Source organism: Salmo salar, chromosome 18, assembly GCF_965601325.2.
Source record: "Salmo salar chromosome 18, fSalSal1, whole genome shotgun sequence".
Taxonomy (NCBI): domain Eukaryota; kingdom Metazoa; phylum Chordata; class Actinopteri; order Salmoniformes; family Salmonidae; genus Salmo; species Salmo salar.
In genome coordinates, this window is record NC_138308.1 from 16,227,952 (window position 1) to 16,249,724 (window position 21,773).

At 41.1% G+C, this 21,773-nt stretch overlaps 1 protein-coding gene across 2 annotated transcripts; it reads left to right on the forward strand.

Moving 5' to 3' along the window:
- The first annotated feature begins 751 nt into the window (after positions 1 to 751).
- LOC106576939 (synaptic vesicular amine transporter) lies at positions 752 to 21,420 on the forward strand. 2 transcript variants are annotated; one of them, XM_014154481.3, is made up of 16 exons: positions 752 to 913; positions 1,215 to 1,388; positions 4,269 to 4,629; positions 6,577 to 6,635; positions 6,765 to 6,848; positions 7,497 to 7,589; positions 7,690 to 7,779; positions 7,887 to 7,930; positions 9,458 to 9,518; positions 10,203 to 10,298; positions 11,011 to 11,089; positions 11,620 to 11,671; positions 12,183 to 12,246; positions 12,353 to 12,472; positions 12,909 to 13,042; positions 18,159 to 21,420. In XM_014154481.3, exons 2-16 carry the CDS (start codon positions 1,256 to 1,258, stop codon positions 18,255 to 18,257), a joined length of 1,569 nt encoding a protein of 522 aa, XP_014009956.1. In that variant the 5' UTR covers positions 752 to 913; positions 1,215 to 1,255; the 3' UTR covers positions 18,258 to 21,420. The 2 variants fall into 2 exon arrangements, with proteins under 2 accessions (XP_014009956.1, XP_014009957.1); XM_014154482.3 differs by lacking the exon at positions 18,159 to 21,420 and adding an exon at positions 13,236 to 18,149.
- Positions 21,421 to 21,773: the final 353 nt, after the last annotated feature.

A 21,773-nucleotide genomic window follows, 5' to 3' on the forward strand; every position in this document is an offset into this window, starting at 1 on the left:
TTGCCACCCTTTACTGCAATAAAGTGCTCAAAAGCATGCATAATGATGAGTCCTTTTCAAAATAGACAAGAGTTTAGTAATTGAGAGATGATTCTGCACTGATCTTGCATAAAAAGATAGGAAGACGAGGGTCTCTGATAAACGCAGAGAGCGAACGCTCAGGAGGTCAAGTCATATGGTTGATAAAAAAGTGATTTTGATGAGGCAGGAGTGGTCAACCGTGTAAAAACGGGGTCTGACAGGCTTTGTGAGGGTTGACGGTTGGCCTGACAGGTTTTGTAACGGTTGACTGTTGCCAAAAGGGAGCTAGTTTTACCTAGTTCCCACGGGTTCCATATCGGTGGCATCTATATAACATTGTAGAGATGCTGTCGCTGTATTGAAACATGGGAAGTTACAAGTGTGTGTGTGTTCTTTCTCCAGCTTTTGGTTCGCAGCCCCACGCGAAATATATTTTAAGCGTGTTCCACATTGCTCGCGTGCTAGCAAGCACACGCACACACACACACACACACACTGCACATATATAGGTTATTTCTTATGTATGACAATGAATGAACCGTATTTGATTTACATAGTCAACAAAATGCTAAATTGTCAGTATCGTACTGTTACTCTGATAAACTGTAGTTGGATTCAAAATGATAATGATATCCCTCAGAAGTGTAAGAAACTAAAAACTTTAATTTCATATCATGCACATCATCAAAACCCCGACTCCCACATTTCGATTTCGACTTTGTCTTCAATGTTATTTGATTGTGCGTATCGCTCACTGTGATGCTGTATGTGAGGATGTTCATGATAAAGGTTGCATGACGTCAAGGAGCATTCAAGTAACTAAAACGCACCGCATCTATCGTTCCTTTCGGATTTGCGGTCGCAAAGGGATTTTTGCTAATGTGCATCTAAGGTAAGATTTCAACCATTATGGCACTTTTAACACATTTCAGGTCACGATCTCTTGAAGCAGATGTCCCAATTTCTACTTTATTCCACTGGCACATAAGCGATTTATATTAGTCTACTCCACTCTCTATAAGGGTATTTTACATTGCCTTGTGTGAGATCTATACAATCTATACAAAATGAACATTTATTTATTTGACATTTTAACGTGCGTAATTTGCCATTAGGCTTCTATACTATAGTAGCCTACATTTTTTGTTTCCAGACTGTCACTCTCTGGTGTCCATAACGTTTGTTCTTTTCAGAGCGAATATTTTTTTCACTTGCTCCTTTGTGGACTCTAAAAATGGGAAGATTAGACACACTGAGAGAATTTAATTTATTGTCATGGATGAGAGAGGAAAGACAATCGAGGAAGTTGATCCTGGTCATCGTTTTCATCGCCTTGCTGCTGGATAATATGCTTCTAACGGTGGTCGGTAGGTGCAACTTTGGATAAAGTATTTTCACACTGCTTACCTGTTGCGTCAACTGTTATTTCACCCATTGAAGTTCGCATAAAAATGCATTTCTAAAACCAATTCGAGTCCGTTGCTAGCCTAAATAACCCATAAACAATTTGGACACATAACAGATATTAATTTGAACCATGCAATGTTTTGTTATTTCCATTTTAAGAAGGTAGTAGTCTCCTCTTTGTTTCGAGTAGTTCAATTATTAATTTTGGTGCGGAACAAAAGTTATTCATGTCAGCGTCCTGGCTATTGCTTTCCAATAAAAAATAAATAAACTACGCTAGTCTAAAGCCTATGATTTGCTCATAATTTAGCCTTGCCTGAAGTTTTGTAATAATATACGAAATTAGACACTAGCTACTTCAGTTCTTACCTTTACATAGACCTGGTCATATAATTTAATTTAATTCAAATAAGATACACATTGATTGGTTTGTCATCCGATATCCAATATTAGATATGACAATGAGTAAGAATGAATGCATCAAATATTTCATAAATCAAACAGATTATGAATTAAAATGCTATTATACCCATAATAACATATTAGTAGGCGGCCAATGTGCAACAATGTTGTTTCCTAAACGTTTAATCTGTCCATTATGATTAGTCATGTTATCAGATTGCGTCAAATTGCTTACAACCTTAGGCATTTTCAAACGCTTTAGCCTATAGTGTAAAGCTTCACAAGGATATGAATTGTTCAAAATGTAACAAAATGTATATTGCCTTTCACGTTGCCAAGTAAAGAGTAATTATTAATTGAAATCTGGTGGACCGGGATGGTGGACCCGCTACAGACATGTGTTTGGTCCCAAGGTCCTAAATTCACTTGATTTACCTGAAAGCATCAAAACTGCCATTACCAATGAATCTCCCAGTCGTATCCGATAGATTATAGATGACATTTGATGTGTGCGTAAATGCTGTTATTTCGCGCGTGAGTACACCCTCAACGCTGGTCAGGTCTCCCGGACATGTCCATTGAGCACTGGATACAGGTGCGCGTTGGAAGAATGTCAGAATATGTCAGCCAGAAATTACTATAGAGTAGCTAGCCGTAATATGCCTATATGTGATTGGAGGCAAATCTATATACAGCAAGGGCTGTGTTGCATATTGGGTCAATGGGTTCCTGTGGCAACACCCCTCAAGGTGGGTCTGGGGGAATGCCCCTCAAGATATAAAAAAAAGCTGTGAAATGGTTGTTTCTGGTGAATTTCTAAGGGAAAATACATCCAAAAATGTCCTGATAATTTGGTCAATATACCCCAACCACAACTGAAATACCAAAATTACTTTTAACTGTGTTGTTACTCTTAACAGTTCAGAAAGTCACCACCACAACCCTTCTTTAACTACATTTAAATGTCAAAACCCATTCATCTATTTGTGTACCCTTCACCATGGTTGGCTAGTACATGGTCTTGAATAACTAATTTCCCAATACTGAACTAATTTAAAAGGAGTCGAGGCAATCTGAGTACAGGAACTTCTCACTTGGTTACACAATTTTATTGCAATATTATTTCATACAATAATTCAGTGACAGTCAAAATATAACTCCTCAATAAGGAATAAAATGCTATAGCAATAGACTTCAAAATAAATAAATGAGTATGCCATCATGCTCAAGAAATAGCCTTCAAGATATCCCAATTAGTATGGCCTCATGCTCAAGCAATAGACTTCAAAAATGCATAGCAACAACTCATTGTCATTCACCATCAAGTAAAAAACACACACATTCAAAAACAGTTAATAACCGGTTGCAACCTTATACAAAGGTGGGCATATAGTGGTACAGAGAGGGGTCAGATCTTTAGTCTCAATTCACTTAAATGCACTAAATACCTTTTTATGCATGTCACTGGTTTCCTATCTATGGAATCCAAGCATGGTTCAATTTGCTTTCTCACCTGATGACCTGTTCTTCCTCTCCCTGCCTCAACATGGGCGGTGCTCTCTCTCTCGCCCTCTCTCTATACGACCTGTCTCTGACCCCTGCCATGACAACCAAATTAAATCAGAATGTGGGCAACAACATTTGTTATAGCACTTGGGCACCAGTCTATTAGGAATTGTACAGTGTAGTTAGCTAGCTAGCTGTGTAGCCATTTATTCATTTACAGTCTTTTGCACTCCCAAAAATAAACTAATGTACAGCACTTTTCTCCTCTTTGGTGTTGGCACCTCCATTAAAGGAACTATCTACTTTTTCACTAAGGTGAACACTGACTCACTGAGTGCTGCTCATCTGAAACTGCAGTTGAAAAGATCCAGATACTGTGCTAGCTTTGGTGCTAGCTTAGCTAGCAAATTTAGCTTACGTTAGCCTAGCTACAATAGCCAACCTAACATTGCATGCATCCGTATAACTTGTATAAAACTATTTTTACACACTATTATCTCATCACCATTAGTTTGCTAGTTACACAACAACATAGGAATACATCTATGACATGTTCATGAAGTTTTACTCATGCGGTCATGACCCCCTAATAATCATATCGTTACAATATCATAAAAACATGATAATAACATAATTATATGAAAATAATAGGCTAAAACCATCTTCATGGTGCCAATTATTGTGTTATCTGCCATATTTATAGCTAAATTAGTGAAATCCAATCAATCTATTCTTAACCTTTGAAAAAAATGTAGTGTGTGTCCTAATGTCCCATCCGCTACACAAATCAAATAAATACGAAATAATTTCTTAATTATATTCCCGACAGACGTTGTTCAAATTGTGGGTGGGTCTATCGGAGAGAAGTTATATCAGAATGTAGATAGAACCTTTTTCCCCCATCTCTTTTTCTGATCCTTTCTTCTTGGTAGTCCCCATCATCCCTAGCTACCTATACACAATTGATGATGCAGCAGCCAACATGGCCAAGAATCACACTACGGCCTCCCCACACACCCCTTCTGGAACCTTCCAGACCATCGTGTCCCTCTATGACAACTCTGTCAGGGTAACCAGCGGTGGCCCAATGGACTCCACACCCATACCCTTGGGTCAGACGCAGGGGGTTTCTTCTTCCACCTCGGCTCTCACACCCCACAACTCCACACAGCCCGACTGCCCCAAAGCAGACGACCAGCTGCTCAATGAGAATGTGAAAGTGGGACTACTCTTTGCCTCCAAGGCCACTGTACAGCTCATCACCAACCCCTTCATTGGGCCTCTCACCAACAGGTGGGTGAATGAAAGCTTCTAACCGTCACATTTCCCCATGTCCACACTGGTGTGTTTTCTGTTACTCACTCTTTTTCAAATACAATAGTTTTATGCTTATTTCTAGATTATTTTAAATTGAATGCCAGCTGTGAACTGGTTTGCATGGCAACTAGCTTAGCTGTATAGTCATATAATTCAGGTTTCATAAGACATGTCTATTTATGTTTCCCTTGTTCATGAAGAGCGCTGGCAGGTAGCCTAGCAGTTAAGTGCATTGGGCCAGTAAGCCAAGGTTGGTAGTTTGAATCCCCAGGCTGACTAGGTGAAAAATCTGTCAGTGTGCCCTAGAGCAAGGCACTTAACCCTAATTGCTCCTGTAAGTTGCTCTGGATAAGATCGTCTGCTAAATGACAAAAATGTAAAAGTTTTAGCATTTAAAATGATTCACTGGTGGCACTCATTTATTTTTATTTAACCTTTATTTAACTAGGCAAGTCAGTTAAGAACAAATTCTTATTTTACAATGACGGCTTAACTCTCGCCTAACCCGGACGACGCTGGGCCAATTGTGCGCCACCCTACGGGACTCCCGATCACAGCCGGTTGTGATACAGCCTGGGATCAAACCGGGGTCTGTAGTGACACCTCTAGCACTGAGATGCAGTGTCTTAGACCGCTGCGCCACTCGGGAGTATAAAGTGGTTGTTTCGTACAGTTATGACTTGATTTGACTAATAATTAAAACAAGTAGTTTTGAATTACACTAAAATGAGATGACAGCAGGCAGGCAACTTGGACCAGTGTGTGTATCTTCAGAGTTCAGGGCATAGCCACATGCAGTGTGGGTGCCTGCCAGGTCACAGTTGCTTCCTGCTAGCCCAGAGCTGAATGGTGACTAAGCTTACCCTGAGTTTGGGTACTCAGTCAAAGGTCATTATTGAATCATATTTATGTATTATCTAAGTCAAATCACAGTATACATGGAAAGAAAGATCAGTAACAGACTCTTTTCAAGTGACAGGGAGGAAAATCAAAAACGGATAACATTTATATACATTATATTACATTATATTGCTATTTTGAGACCAAATGTTATGTAAGTTAGATCTAATCCATTCTGCTCCCATGTAGCTAAATTCCTGTTTAGTGATTTGTGTTGGATTTATGCTTCCCTGCATGCATGCAGCATGCATTCAGTAAGGATCCCTGCTTTTAGGGCTTTACAAGCACTTGTAGTTATTGTTTTGAACTACTTACTGTGTTCTACAATTGCTCAAGATCGATTATACTCTAGAACAATTATTTTATAGACATACCTGTATGTCAGCACACATTCTGAAAGACCAAGGTGTCAGAGACATTACTGTGAGGTATTTTCATATGGAATGCACCCACGGGTAAAGTAAGGAATCAGTCAAGATGTGAGCTCTAGCAGTGCTCACTGCTCAGTATTGGCAAATGCATCAAGGCTAGTATTTACCGTCTCAACTGGGCACCACAATATGCTGTAATTGAAGCAAACAATAGAATCCTATTATTTCCCCTTAGTCACCTTCGGCTTGGATAAGGACAACACAAGGCAAGTCATGCATGTCAGTTACATGGAACAAGTCCCGCAGTACACACTCAAGTTGTATAACTACTGATGTGCAATTCATTGTGATACAACAGAGTTTTCCTACACAACAATAATTACAAAGCATTGACACCACACAATGGTTGTGTAAACATTTCTGTGGAGACCAACTCTCAGTTGTGTATCACGTAAATATCAGTTGTATCACAACCATTGTGGCAAATGCATTGTACATCAGTTGTACAGCTTGAGTGTGTACAGGGCCAAAGAGTATTTCTGCCCGACTGCTGCAACTAGACTGCCTAGTGTTAGATGAGCTGTAGTTATTGCTGTCTTGTTTTATATTGTATTGAACAGTATTGAGAAGGGATGTCTCCGTGTGCTTACAGAATAGGATACCAGATCCCCATGTTTGCTGGGTTCTGTATTATGTTCCTGTCAACCATCAGTAAGTATTACCTACATCCACACCCGTCACATCCACACCTGTTTTCAGATCTCACACAAGTGTTTCAATGATTTTTCATGATTGATGTTTTCTTTTGTCTGAATTTCTATTGTCGTCGTTGTTGTTAAGTGTTCGCCTTCTCATCGAGCTACACTCTGCTGTTTCTGGCCAGATCCCTGCAGGGTGTGGGCTCCTCCTGCTCCTCCGTGGCTGGTAAGGTCCTTGGCATTACCCCTGACATTTATGGATGCTTTCAGGATTAGCTTCACTTTGAGACAGCTGCGCAAGAACATACAGTTTCTCCAGAAACTTCACATTTTCATTACTGTGGGCCTACCTTGTTATGCATCTTTATGTCTCTCAAGTTGAACAATCATTTATCACAGCTCTAGTGGAGTTATTGAAAGGTGCTGTGGTAGAGGGACAAATACTCCTAATATAGCGCTGTCAAATGTCTATTCAAACAATCACAGAGGTTTTGGTTTGTTTTGTTCGAACAGCTCTGGGATAAACGAAGAGCAGTGTTTCAATACAGTGTGCTATAAAGAAATAAAATACCCTGAATGCTTTAACCAAACATATACATTTAGCCAAGTCAAATGTACCTGTGTGTCTAAGAGCTTACCCACCGGATAAAAATCTATGTGATGACAATGAATCAAGGTGGAAAATTGATTGGATTAGCAAAAAGTCATCAAAGTAAATGTATTTTTTTATTTTTTTAAATCTAAATCCAATGACATTGTGACATTTTTTGTTGATTTCATGTTGAATTCACATTAGTTGACAACTCAACCAAATGTGAATCAAAACTAGACGTCTGTGCCCAGTGGGTAGCTACATGTCCTGTTCTTCTTCTAGGGATGGGGATGCTTGCCAGTGTGTACACAGATGATGAGGAGAGGGGAAATGCCATTGGGATAGCCCTCGGTGGTCTCGCCATGGGTGTGCTGGGTATGTACGCAATTCATGATGCATTTGAGCTCTTTGTAGACTACAGTAACAGGCTACGTTTGGCCAAAACCACTGACCATCTTTACTTTCTTCCACCCAGTGGGCCCACCATTTGGCAGTGTCATGTATGAGTTTGTGGGGAAAACGGCACCTTTCCTCATTCTGGCTGTTCTGGCTGTGCTGGATGGAGGTAATGTGGCCATGTTTCTCTCTATCATGAAGCAGACATTCTGTTTTCTCCAATCAGAAGTTACCTGTTAGGGATGCTAACTAAGTTCAGACTCTGTCTCCCAACAGCACTGCAACTGTTCATTCTCCAGCCCTCAAAGGTGGAACCAGAGGTGAGTGTATGGCTATAGATTTGACAGCTCTTTTTAGGATTATTGATGTAAATTCATTGGAATTGTGTTGGAATGTGTTCACAATCACCAGATCACTGTGATATCAATAGTGTATTATATGTGATTTGATTGGGATTGGATTCGAACAGCGTTTTTCCAGATGATTAAAGTGCTTTACACCAGCAATTCTCAAGTGGGGGTCGCAACTCGCGACGGGAGGTTTTAAATGGGTCGCGGGTGTCTGAGTAAAAACAACCAAAAAAACAGTCTGAATTTAAACCACTAAATGTGTGGGTCTCTGGGATGATGGGTTACCATTCCAGTTAGAGGAGATGTGTGCCTGTGATAGAGATTCCTATCACAGCCCCTATGACTTTGGTCTATGGGGCTGATGTGTATCAGTCACCACGGATACCAAGGAGGCAGAGACCGAACCAGAGAGCTAGATGGTGGCTGTGATTGTCAGACCAATGGCGCTTAGACGTTGCTTAGTTGTGGATGATAGGGGAAGGTTGTTTATGTTTGAAATCGTTTTATGTTTGAAATTGTTGTCTTGAAGAATATTAAAAAGGAGAAAGTGGAATGGGTTTGGGTCATGACATAATCCTCACAATTAGTACATATCTGTCATTAAGCTGAGAGACGGTGTCAGAGGGACTGTGATAGAAGAATTTCTATGGTTAAAGATAATGATTAAATAATTCTACCCTGAAACCTAACTATTAGTGATATGGTCTATGTAGCATGTATAATGAGTAACTCAAATGTTCAGCATAAATCGAACTAGGTTGGACTGGGGAAGAGAGGAATGTTGGTGTGTGTGTTTAAGTAAACACCAAGAGCCATTAAACTGTGGTTGACCTGACCTAGCTTGAATTCTGAGGGTTTAAGATATGAGAGGGAGTCCCCCTCAAGGTTTCCTTAATCTCAGAGGAATGAAACTGTCGGCTGGGTGACGATCTACAGTGTTGAGAGTTCTGGGGAAGAAGATAACTAACTCTCCTTAATGTTCGTGTGTATGTGTGTGCGTAAATAAGGAGCCTGGTATATGATAGATGTCTTTGTACAATGCACTTCAGAGCGCAATCGTGAATAAACATTTTTGACTATTGTAAGCTGGGAATTCTGTCTGTTTTATTTAAACCAGAACTTTACGAACTCTGAGTTGCAGACTGAGTAGCAGTTTAAGAACAGTGAGAACATAATTCTCTTAACAGACTGATAACGGGTTGTTGTCAACACTGTGCCAGTCTTTAGTAAACTCACTGGCTATGTGTGGACATTTTCTATTCGCTACTGTAAGAGCAGAGATCCTCAGAATAGAGAGGGAAAACTGTGTTCCAGTTTGACATAAGCACAGATAGTAACCAAACATCATTGTAGAACGATGTAAAAGCACAGACAGTACTGTAGTAATTACGTACCCTATATCATATTTTGCCTGCCTTTTTTGTATTAATCAGTTTTGACATGAAACTCATGGCTCTCTGTTTAGCTCTACATTTCATGTCCCTTTTCTCTCTACAGAGCCAGAAAGGGTCTTCACTATGGAGTCTTATGAAAGATCCATACATACTCATTGCTGCAGGTAAGAACGCGTCACTTATTAATACTGTAATATTATTACTTCATTCTGAAGTACCTGCTGTGCCATTTCCCATTTCAGTCACACTAAGCAAAGAGCAAAGAGGTGGGAGAAGAATTGATTCAGATGTTCCATCAAATTCTATTTCAGCGGTTGAATTTGTGCCCTGAGCCAGGAAAACACAGTATTATTGCCAGGGAGAGTGTTGAGAGGGAGCGAGCGCTGCATGTTAGATGGGGTCATCTCTCCATTAGAGTAGATTGTGTGTGTGAGTGCGTGAGTGCGTGACTGACTGAGTGCGAGCGTCCCTGCATTGGTGCATTGGTGCATGTGTGCTTGTGCACGCATGTGCATGTGCATGTGCGTGCATGTTTGTGGTGTGTGACTGTATATGTGTGTGTGTGCTTGCTTGCACACTTGCTTGTGTGTGTTGGAGTATGTGTGATACTGAAGTACTGGGGGAAAATGCATTTATGTGTCAGTGAGCCTCCCCACCACTTAAATTACCAGGTCCTTTGGCCAGGGTGGACTAATACTTGGTATTATGTCTGAGGCTGCGGGAACGGGGGATGGTGGGGTGGGGGGGTGGGGGTGATGTGGGGGGGTGATAGGGACACACAAAAAGTGTGAAGATGGAGAATAATAGGCCCAGGGTCCACTTATCCTCAATCACATTCTGTTTTCCAGGATCCATTTGTTTTGCGAACATGGCCATCGCCATGTTAGAACCAGCGTTGCCTATTTGGATGATGGAGACCATGTGTCCAAGAAAATGGCAGCTAGGTATTTTTACATTTATTTTCCTTTTTGTCCCTCTTGACAACCCTGTTTCCCCTATTGACAATGCTGCTCATGAAACTATTCTGCCCGCTGAATGTACTTAGAATAAAGGTCCTCATTTCAACTCATGGTTTGGATTATAACTGTAGACTTGCAATAACTTCAAACAGTATGTAGGTGAACATTGAAAATATCATTGAACCTCCCATTGAAACCAAATCACTCTTTTTCTTTTCCGTCATTATTACTTATTTTATTAGTGGCGTTGCCTGTGAGGACTCGCACAGATAAAGGGGGATGAGAGAGGGGCTGGAGGAAGATGGGGGGACAGGGCAGGATATTAGGGTGTCATTTGAGGGCGAGTGTAGAGCGGGAGTGTTCATTACTGTGTCTAGGAGATGTGCTGGAGCCCTATGATGAAGGCTGATAATGTGGCTGCTTATCTGGGCCTCTCTCTCTACCCTGCTCTCTCTCTCTTCTCTCTCTCCGTCTCTCTCTCTACCCTGCTCTCTCTCCTCTCTCTGTCTCTCTGTCTCTCTCTCTCTCTCTCTACCCTGCTCTCTCTCTTTACCCTGCTCTCTCCTCTCTGTACCCTGCCCTCTCCCTCTCTCTCTCTCTCTCACTCTCAATCTTGCTCTCTCTTTCTCTCTTTCTCTCTCTCTCTCTCTCTCTCTCTCTCTCCTCCTCTCTCTCGCTCTCTCTTTCTCTCTGCTAGGCATTGCCTTCGTGCCAGCCAGCATCTCTTACCTTATTGGAACCAACATCTTTGGCGTCCTCGCACACAAGATGGGGAGGTAGGGGGGGAAATGACTCCCGTTTTTCCATCTCCTTATCTTCTCCCGCGTTGGTATCTGTTTCCTGTACTATTGAGCAACTCTGAATGAGATTTCTCTGGCAGGTTGGGTATTTGCTGTTTATTGAAGTCTCAGTGTGACAATGAGTATATGACCTCTTGGCTAATGTTTGCTTGTTTGCCGCAGTTGATCAAGTGTGCGATCTGTCACATATGAATCATTCTATTTTTAACTCACACTTTATGAAAATAAATGTATTTCAGGACTCAAATGTTGCCTGTAGCCATAGCAGTATTATTTTAGAAAGTTTGAAATAAGCAACTCCTATTTGTTTCTTAAAATGTCCTAATCCTGACTCAAAGAAAACAGATTGTGATCCATTTACTTCCTCTATTAGTTTATTTTAAGTTTAATATTCTAATAAATCTGATTTTGTGGCCTTGCGGTACAAAACAACGGTGGAGGGAGGGGAGAGGGACGTTGACTGTTGTCATTGGCAGACGCTGAACTGCTCTTTCTTCCTTTCCCAGATGGCTGTGCTCTCTCATCGGGATGGTACTAGTGGGGGTTAGCATCCTCTGTGTGAGTACTAGACACATCTTCCTCAGCTAGAATTTAGCATCCAGCACAACACAGTGCTTACCTTACCTGTTTGGCATGGCATCGTCAGTATTAGGGGGTCCATCTAAAGATTGTTTGTGTAATACTATGGGTATAGGTGAAAGCTAGGGTTTTACCAACCCAGTCATGCCAGATCAGGAATTACATAGAAGAAAGGGGGAAGTAATGATGCATTTTCAAAATATTGGAACAGTCCCATTGTCTTAATGTCCTACTATATCTCATTAGTCTCCAAATCACATTCTGAGTCTAGGGAAGGGGAGTTCGCTCAGAAGTCAACCAGCAAACAGCTAATTCTCTGGAAACAGACAATTCCATTTTCATTGTAGTGCCTTATGCAGTTGTGTTTGTGTGTGGGAAAACAAATATCCTCGAGTCCCACATAAAGAATGGTATTCTGGATAACACTGTAAACATTTGATCAATAAAACCCCTGTTCCACTCTTTACCTTGACTATGTCCTATGTCATAGGTTCCTTTTGCTAAGGACATCTATGGACTAATACTTCCGAATTTCGGTGTTGGTTTTGCAATTGGTAAGTCCATTTGTTTTCTCACTGTACAGGAAAACCGCAAATGATGAAATTAGCATCTGGTTTGTAACAGATATGACTGTATTCTCAATGTCTTGTCTCTTGTCAGGCATGGTGGATTCCTCTATGATGCCAATCATGGGCTATTTAGTGGACCTGAGACATGTGTCAGTCTATGGCACTGTGTACGCCATTGCTGATGTGGCATTCTGCATGGGCTTTGCTTTAGGTAACTCAGATGCTTGAAAATAACCCAGTCCCGTAGCATAGTCTTTTAAACATTTCTATCACACATTATTACATTTTTTTTTGTGATCAGGTTTTAATTTTGGGGTTGACAAGACAAAAAAAAAAAAGCACAAACCAAAATACACATTTATCCCCCCCCAACCCCCAACCCCCTCCCCATCCCACCCACAGGACCCACTTAATTAAGTATACATATTTAAAGTAATGATTTTAAACTGCCAAGTGTTGTAGTCCATATGTTAATATTCTCTGATTTTGCACCATGCATTCTTATGTAGGTTTTTAAGGTATGGCATAGTAAGAGTTCGCAGATTTGCCGTCATGGGGATAGTTATCATCATATGTCAAAATGGGGAAAATAAGGCCTCCATATTCAACTCCCCTATAAGCTCATTAGCCTTCCTTTGCTGATGAAGGTCCGTCGGCTGGGGGCGCCATAGCGAAGAGCATTGGGTTCTCCTGGCTCATGACCATCATCGGCGTCGTGGACATCCTCTTCGCTCCCCTCTGTTACTTCCTCAGGAGTCCTCCTGGGAGGGAAGAGAAAATGGTGAGACACTGAACACCTCGTACACACGCACAAGCGCACACACATGTACACAAAGACACACATGCACACACACAAACCTACTACACACACATCTGCAGAGGTATGCATTTGAATGCGAATTACTTGTAAAGCTGCGTCTGATGCAGAGAGAACTACCATACCCACAGGCTCAAACTACTGTCGTCTTTTACAGGCAATACTACCAGGAGAAGCAGAGAGAGAGGAACTCAAAACAGAGTTTTGATCAAGAGACACATGCCTTCTTTAATTTGGCTGTCTATTTAAGTTGGCCAGTTCAAGTCTCACCATTGCTGTGTAATGCATTCTACTGCTGTTGGCCATCCCCACCCCAGCTTCCACCTGCTTTTGGTTCTCCAGACTGAATTGGTTTAGAGCGGGGGGTCTCCAGCAGGTCGATCACGAGCTACCAGTAGCTCACAGCCCACCTATGAGTAGCTCGCCAAACAATTCTGAAAGTACATGCAATTTTCACGTGTTCCACCGCAAACTGTCATAAACAAATCTCACAAGTATCTCCCAGCGACTATCTAATCAACGCAACATTGACATCATCCCACACCTGGTTAGCCACTATGGCTTAAAAAGCCAAACCTAACACATTATCTGCCAATTAATTTCCAGCAATATTTCCCCTGTCTGTCTGTGCGGTGCACGCGTTTGTCTATCACTCCTCTGTGTGTAGCCAGTTGATGTGATAACCCAATTGTGGGTGGACAGAAAACCTTCTCAATTAAATGTTAACTGCAAAGTAGGCTTACCTGGCAGAAGTATATCATGAGTAAGTATATAATTTGCATATATTATTTGTTATTTGCAAACTTTGCCATGAAGTGAGCAGCAGCAGTACAGAGCCATCTCTAGACCGGCACATTAGACAGCACATTCCTCACAGATGCTCAATTAAACCACAAGAGTGTAAGGAGGGTAGGGGGGTACTACTAAGCTGTATGGAATTGTTTTAAGAAGGTCATACCAAGGATAATTTCTCTATTTGATTTAGAATTTTAAGAACCGTTGAAGTACCCCAAAAATATATGGGAAAATGATTTGAGGCCTCCCGAGTGGCGCAGTGGTCTAAGGCACTGCATCACTACAGCCTGGGGTTTGATCTACATGGAATAACATGAAGTGTCTATCCTATATCTGACAGATATAAGAAAGATCAGGATATAAAAAATATATATATTTAACCCCTTATTTTTGTCACCTACAGACTCCATATACACTACAAGGCCAAAAGTATGTGAACACACCTTCAAATTAGTGAATTCAGCTATTTCAGCCACACCTGTTGCTGACAGGTGTTTAAAAATGAGCACACAGCAGCCATGCAATACGCCATGCAATCTCCATAGACAAACATTGGCAGTAGAATGGCCCGTACTGAAGAGCTCAGTGACTTTCAACGTGCCACTTTTCCAAGAAGTCAGTTCGTCAAATTTCTGCCCTGCAAGAGCTGCCTCGGACAACTGTAAGTGCTGTTATTGTGAAGTGGAAATGTCTAGGAGCAACAGCTCAGCCGTGAAGTTGTAGGCCACACAAGCTCACAGAACAGCTCACAGAACAGCTCACAGAACAAGACCATCGAGTGCTGAAGCGCATAGCATGTAAAAATCGTCTGTCCTCAGTTGCAACACTTAGTACCGAGTTACAAACTGCCTCTTGAAGCAACATCAGCACAAGAACTGTTCATCGGGAGCTTCATGAAATGGGTTTCCATGGCCAAGCAGCCACACACAAGCCTAAGATCACCATGCACAATGCCAAGCGTCAGCTGGAGTGGTGTAAAGCTCGCCGCAATTGGACTCTGGAACAGTGGAAACACGTTCTCTGGAGTGATGAACCATGCTTCAACATCTGGCAGTCCGACAGACGAATCTGGGTTTGGCAGATACCAGTCTGGTGGAATAATGGTCTGGGACAGTTTTTCATGGTTTGGGCTAGGCCACTTAGTTCAGTGAAGGGAAATCTTAATGCTACAGCATCACAATTCTGTGCTGCCAACTTTGTGGCAACAGTTTTGGGAAGGCCCTTTCCTGTTTCAGCATGACAATGCCCCCGTGCACAAAGCAAGGTCCATACAGAAATGGTTTGTCGAGATCGGTGTGGAAAAACCTGACTGGCCTGCACAGAGCCCTGACCTCAACCCCATCGAACACCTTTGGGATGAATTGGAACGCCGACTGCGAGCCAGGCCTAATCGCCCAACATCAGTGCCCAACCTCACTAATGCACTTGTGGCTGAATGGAAGCAAGTCCCCGCAGCAATGTTCCAACATCTAGCGGAAAACCTTCCCAGAAGAGTGGAAGCTGTTATAGGGCGACCTTCAGACGAATCTTGTGAGGCCTGTGGGTGTCCTAGAGCAAAACATGTACGTGTTTGTGAGAGTCTCACCTTTACACAGAGGGGTTATATTAGTGTCTAGCCCAAAGGGTTCGGACGCTACAGACAGAAGTAGGCAGATTGGCTGTAACGACTTCAGACGAGTCCCAAGATGCTTGTGGGGGTAGTAGAGCAAAATGGAGTAGAGCAAAACGCTACAGACGATTTTGTGATGTCTCATGATATGACAGACACCGCTCTAGCTCTGTCACATTTCACCGCAGATGCGGAAGTGTTACATAGGCTGATGGAGTAGATTGAGACGCATCCAATGCCAAAACTCAGATATCTCTAGTTTAGAACGGATGGAATTTTATGGGGATTATTTGATTATGCTAATTCGATTTTGCTGTGGGCGCTGTGGTTTTAAAAATGGCCAGATGCGCAATGAAAGGGGAATTACAAAATCCAAATTTACTAGTTTTCTTCCAGACAACCCCCCCTCCAAAAAATGTCTACTGATGTGATTTAAGCATTGACATGGACTCAGAACATCCAATTTTATTGTTTCTCAAGGAACAATTGTAATTTTGAATGTGAAAAGCCCAAAAAATTGAAAACCAGGAACATCTTTACTGAGAAAAAATCTTTTGGGAAAATATAAAACAATTTGGCGGGAAAGAAAATCACAGATTTGAAAGGGCCCCCTTAGAGTTGTTTATTAACCATTATTTTACCAGGGATATTGACAGAAAACATAGTGCACTACATTCTCTTATAGGAACACCGGGGAAGAGTTGCAGGAGACAGGAGAAGAGAGAAAAATAAAAATACATTACTAGCTCTCTGCGTTTGATTTTTCTAAAGTAGCTCTCATGCTAGAAAAGGTTGGAGACCCCTGGTTTAGAGTATGAGTAAGCTACAGTTTGTATGGGAAGGTAGAAGAGGATAGCTTATTTGTGCACATGGTGGAGGGATAGGTGGATAGATTGTGGACATGGTGGAGGGATAGGTGGATAGATTGTGGACATGGTGGAGGGATAGGTGGATAGATTGTGGACATGGTGGAGGGATAGGTGAATAGATTGTGGACATGGTGGAGGGATAGGTGGATAGATTGTGCACATGGTGGAGGGATAGGTGGATAGATTGTGGACATGGTGGAGGGATAGGTGGATAGATTGTGGACATGGTGGAGGGATAGGTGGATAGATTGTGGACATGGTGGAGGGATAGGTGGATAGATTGTGCACATGGTGGAGGGATAGGTGGATAGATTGTGCACATGGTGGAGGGATAGGTGGATAGATTGTGGACATGGTGGAGGGATAGGTGGATAGATTGTGGACATGGTGGAGGGATAGGTGGATAGATTGTGGACATGGTGGAGGGATAGGTGGATAGATTGTGGACATGGTGGAGGGATAGGTGGATAGATTGTGGACATGGTGGAGGGATAGGTGGATATATTGTGGACATGGTGGAGGGATAGGTGGATAGATTGTGGACATGGTAGAGGGATAGGTGGATAGATTGTGGACATGGTGGAGGGATAGGTGGATAGATTGTGGACATGGTGGAGGGATAGGTGGATAGATTGTGGACATGGTGGAGGGATAGGTGAATAGATTGTGGACATGGTGGAGGGATAGGTGGATAGATTGTGCACATGGTGGAGGGATAGGTGGATAGATTGTGGACATGGTGGAGGGATAGGTGGATAGATTGTGGACATGGTGGAGGGATAGGTGGATAGATTGTGGACATGGTGGAGGGATAGATTGTGTGTATGTTTACAGTTTGCTGTCTTAGAAACACCACATACATGAACAGATAGCAGGGTATTGAGCCTGGTTAGAGTGTTTGAACAATATACACTGAGTCTACAAAACATTATCAACACCTACTCTTTCCATGACATAGAGTGACCAGGTGAATCCAGGTGAAAGCTATGATCACTTATTGATGTCACCTGTTAAATCCACTTCAATCAGTGTAGATGAAGGGGAGGGGAAAGGTTAAAGAAGGATTTTTAAGCCTTGAGACAATTGAGATATGGATTGTGTATGTATGCTGTTCAGAGGGTGAATGGGCAAGACAAAAGACTTATGTGCCTTTGAACAGGATACGGTAGTAGGTGCCTGGCACACCAGTTTGTGTCAAGAACTGCAACGCTGATGGGTTTTTCATGCTCAGCAGTTTCCCGTGTGTATCAAGAATGGTCCACCACCCAAAGGACATCCAGCCAACTTGACAACTGTGGGAAGCATTGGAGTCAACATGGGCCAGCATCCCGGTGGAACTCTTTCAACACCTTATAGAGTCTGACGAATTGATGATGTTCTGAGGCCAAATGGGTGGGGGCTAAATATTAGGAAGGTGTTATTTAATGTTTTGTACACTCAGGGTAGCTTCCCCTTTGGTTGCACATTTTGGGGGTAGATGGTGGTAGTGAATCTACATAGTTTGAAAAGCTTTTATAAATTGCACATGGGTGTCTCTGTAACTAGATATTGTGAAAAAGGTTCAAAGAATTATGCCTCTCGAGGCAGACTAATAAATTGGCCTAGGTAGTTGTCTTTCATCAAAGCTACATGACTGTATACGATGCAACCACAGTACAAAGCTCTTTGTTTTCAAACGAGACATCTTTCATCTCTGATACTTTTGTCCTTGATAACAAATTATTGGTGACCATTTCATTCTCTTTTTCCATTTATGGTAAAAAAATTAGGGTTGTACTCTGACTCTAGACAATTGTTTTCTTCTCAGGCCATCTTGATGGACTCCAACTGCGCAATGAAGACCCGATCATACTCAACACAAGGGAACACAGAGTACGAAGAGATGGAGACAGAGTATGATGAGTAGTAATGGACACCAGACAGGTATGTTACCTTCCAGAGGATCTATTTTGTTGTACAAAAACAGAGATAAAAATCCAAAATCCAAAAAAAACAGCAAAGCTGTTTCGATGTGAATGTCTCATGTGCGGTCGGTCTTCACTGTTCTATGTCATTGTGATCGTACGACTGGAGCAAACCAAAGTTGTTCTCATCCCTCTGTGGTCACAAGCATGTTGCTTGTGTTTATTTTTAGCCAACAGCCTTATCCAATGGAAGTGGAACATGTGTCAAAACAGGGTTTTCATAGGCCCTAATAGTAGAACGTTGTGAGTCATATTTACTGGATAGTTCAGCTGAGGGTGATCTCATAGATCACCAAATTGTGTACTGCAGGTCAGCAAGGAGTACAAACCTGTCTTAATAATTCACCTTTTGGCCATTAACAGTCTTAATCAACATATCTAATACAGAAATATGAAAAAAATGGTACTTAGTTTCTACAAAGATAGAAGTAACTCTGACTTTGGATCAGATTTAACATCTTGAACAAGGCACTATGAGAACACTGCTTTAGTGTTTGTCATTCTATTTGTTGATTATAATTGTATTATGATGAGAGATGGTAAATGATTTAGATATAAAGTATTACATACTCTATACAAGTTACTCAATACATTTGGAATGAGAATTTGTTAACTGCTTTGGACAAGGCAAATCACAATGTATGGGTTGCATTTTACCTTGAAATTGGCCTTTTTTTCATTGATTCTACAAACATGTTTTTACATTGACATTCGAATTGAGGAAATACCTGAACTAAAACCTTTGAAGTCATAGAAAGTTATATCCCCAGAATCCAGTGCTGTCCTGGGTTGACTGCTTATGACTATTTGCATGGTATACCACATAAAAAACACAGCACCACTTCAATATCATCCTCAGTTACACCTTCCACATACAAAAATGGTTAATGAAACACATTTTCACTGTAAATAATACCTCAGCTCATAGAAAACATATTTTGCTTTTTTTATTTGTACATTTTGGAAAGCCATTTGAATGTGTGGAAAAGTAAGACTTATATCTGAGTGATTTTTGAATACAGATAATAGAATTTTATCTTTCTGTTTACCCTCAGCTCCATTTACAGACAATTGGAAACATATATCTTATAGGCTTTTCTTAATGTGTTTGTGTCAATATAATGTTTAGGTAGAAGATGTGTAACTAAGATTTTTGTTACTTTCCCTATTGATATTACAAGCCGTAAACATATACGGACACAGCTTTACTTAGTCTCTGATTAAACATCACCTTAAGGAGAGGAGAAATTCCATAAGCACTTTATCAGTCTACATATCCACACCATTTAACTCCAAGGACAGTTCTGGTATGTTAATGTTGGTTTAGCAGAGAGAGAATATTGAGGTGATCAGTCTGTTTTGTCGTGTCTGTTAGTGAGAAAACACTCTCAAAGTTTTATCAAAGATTATCAAAGCATTAACTTTATTTGTGAATTTATTGATCACTTCCAGGTCATCAATAAGTAGACCCTTTTTCTAGCTGTTTAACACACAATACGGAAAGCACAGCATACATCGTTTCCAAAATGAAATGAGTTTATTATATTGTCCAGCAGTGCATGCACACACTGAGTATACAAAACATTAGGAACACCTTCCTAATATTGAGTTGCACCCACCTATTTTGCCCTCAGAATAGCCTCAATATGTTGGGGCAAGGCCTCTACAAGGTGTCGAAAGCTTTCCACAGGGATGCTGGCCCATGTTGACTCCAATGCTTCCCACAGTTGTGTCAAGTTGGCTGGATGTCCTTTGAGTGGTGGACCATTATTGATACACAATGGAAACTGTTGAGTGTGAAAAACCCAGCAGCGGTACAGTTCTTGACACAAACTGGTGCGCCTGGCACCTACTACCATACCCCATTAAAAGGCACTTAAATCTTTTGTCTTGCCCGTTCACCCTCTGAACAGCATACATACACAATCAATGTCTCAAGGATTTTAAAAAGAATCCTTATTTAACCTGTCTCCTCCCCTTCATATAAACTGATTGAAGTGGATTTAACAAGGGTCATCAATAAGGGATCATAATGTTCACCTGGATTCACCTAGTCTGTCACAAAAAGAGCATGTGTTCTTAATGTTTTGTATACTCAGCATACATTCACACTTATGTCTGAGGATTTGATTGGCTGACTGGGCCCTGGCCTGCACATGTCATTAGTGAATTTTGTGTGCCGTCAGTCACCAGTATGAATCCACAACACAGGGCCATGAAGGGGCCCTCCCCTTTACCCCACCCCCTCTCCTATTTGTCTTGAAGCAGAAAATGAAAATAGACTCATCCACTATTCTGCTTTTGTCAAGATCACGGTGATCTAACAGAAAAAGCCAGGCATACAAAGCACAGCTAATAACTGTCAAATATATATGTCATTGTTTGGTAAAGTGCATTTATTACAAACCATTATTTGGTTCTTCAAGCAAATCTGACATCTAGATATCCTGGAAATCTTTGAAAATACTTTAATGCCCTTGCCACAGAAAAGCACAATGGCCCATATTCAAAATGTCAAATAAGATTGCATTTTGAAGTATATGGACTGTTATTTGCCAAACTCTGGGTTTGCTGGATTGCAGGTCTGTTTTAATGGACACTCAAATGAGTTTCATTGTATATTAATGATATAAGCAAAATTGTCTGTGGTGGAGTTGACAGAGATGATTACCTGATAACTTCAATATTAGTTGCATTATTTTCTCAAATGTATATTTAAATTCGCCGCACCCTTAATGAAAATATTCTTATGTCAAGATGGCTACCATTCAGAGAGGTTGCCGTTATTTTTGCAATAGATTGTTGGGTCATGTAGGTTACATAATTGATTATATATTGTGGAGATTAATATATTTTTTGTCATTTGTTTAGATGCGAAATATATTGCACACATGCATGTGTGTGTGTGCTCATGTTGGTGTGTGTGCCTTCTGACATGTATGTCATTGGTTTGTGTGTGTATATCAAATACTTACTAACTGGTACAAAAAAACTAATGTTGACATTTTATAATCTGGACTGGTTGTTTGTGTAAAGTGTGCTGATTGTGTAATATATGTTGATACTCAGTGGGGATGGGAAACAAAAATAAATGTTGTATACTCTGAAAAAGTGTTTGGATGGAATATGTTAACATTGGATGTCTTTTTTAAGCAATACATTCAACCAACCTAAGTTTGATAGATGTTTTTTTTAGTATGATTAATTGTTGACTGAGGAGAAATGACACCTATTCTTGATGTCTTTGAAGCAGTAGTGGGAGACATGAGGATGTTGGGGGAGCACACTATGAGGAGTGGGGGGGGGGGGGGGGTGTCACCAGTTCCCCATGTTCGAGACAACACACTCTAATCATCATGTCCATCTCACCACTGGGCTCCAATTACTTACCAGATGCTCAAACAATGATTTCCCATTCCACCAAGGAACTGTCAAATATAAACAATGATTTCCCATTC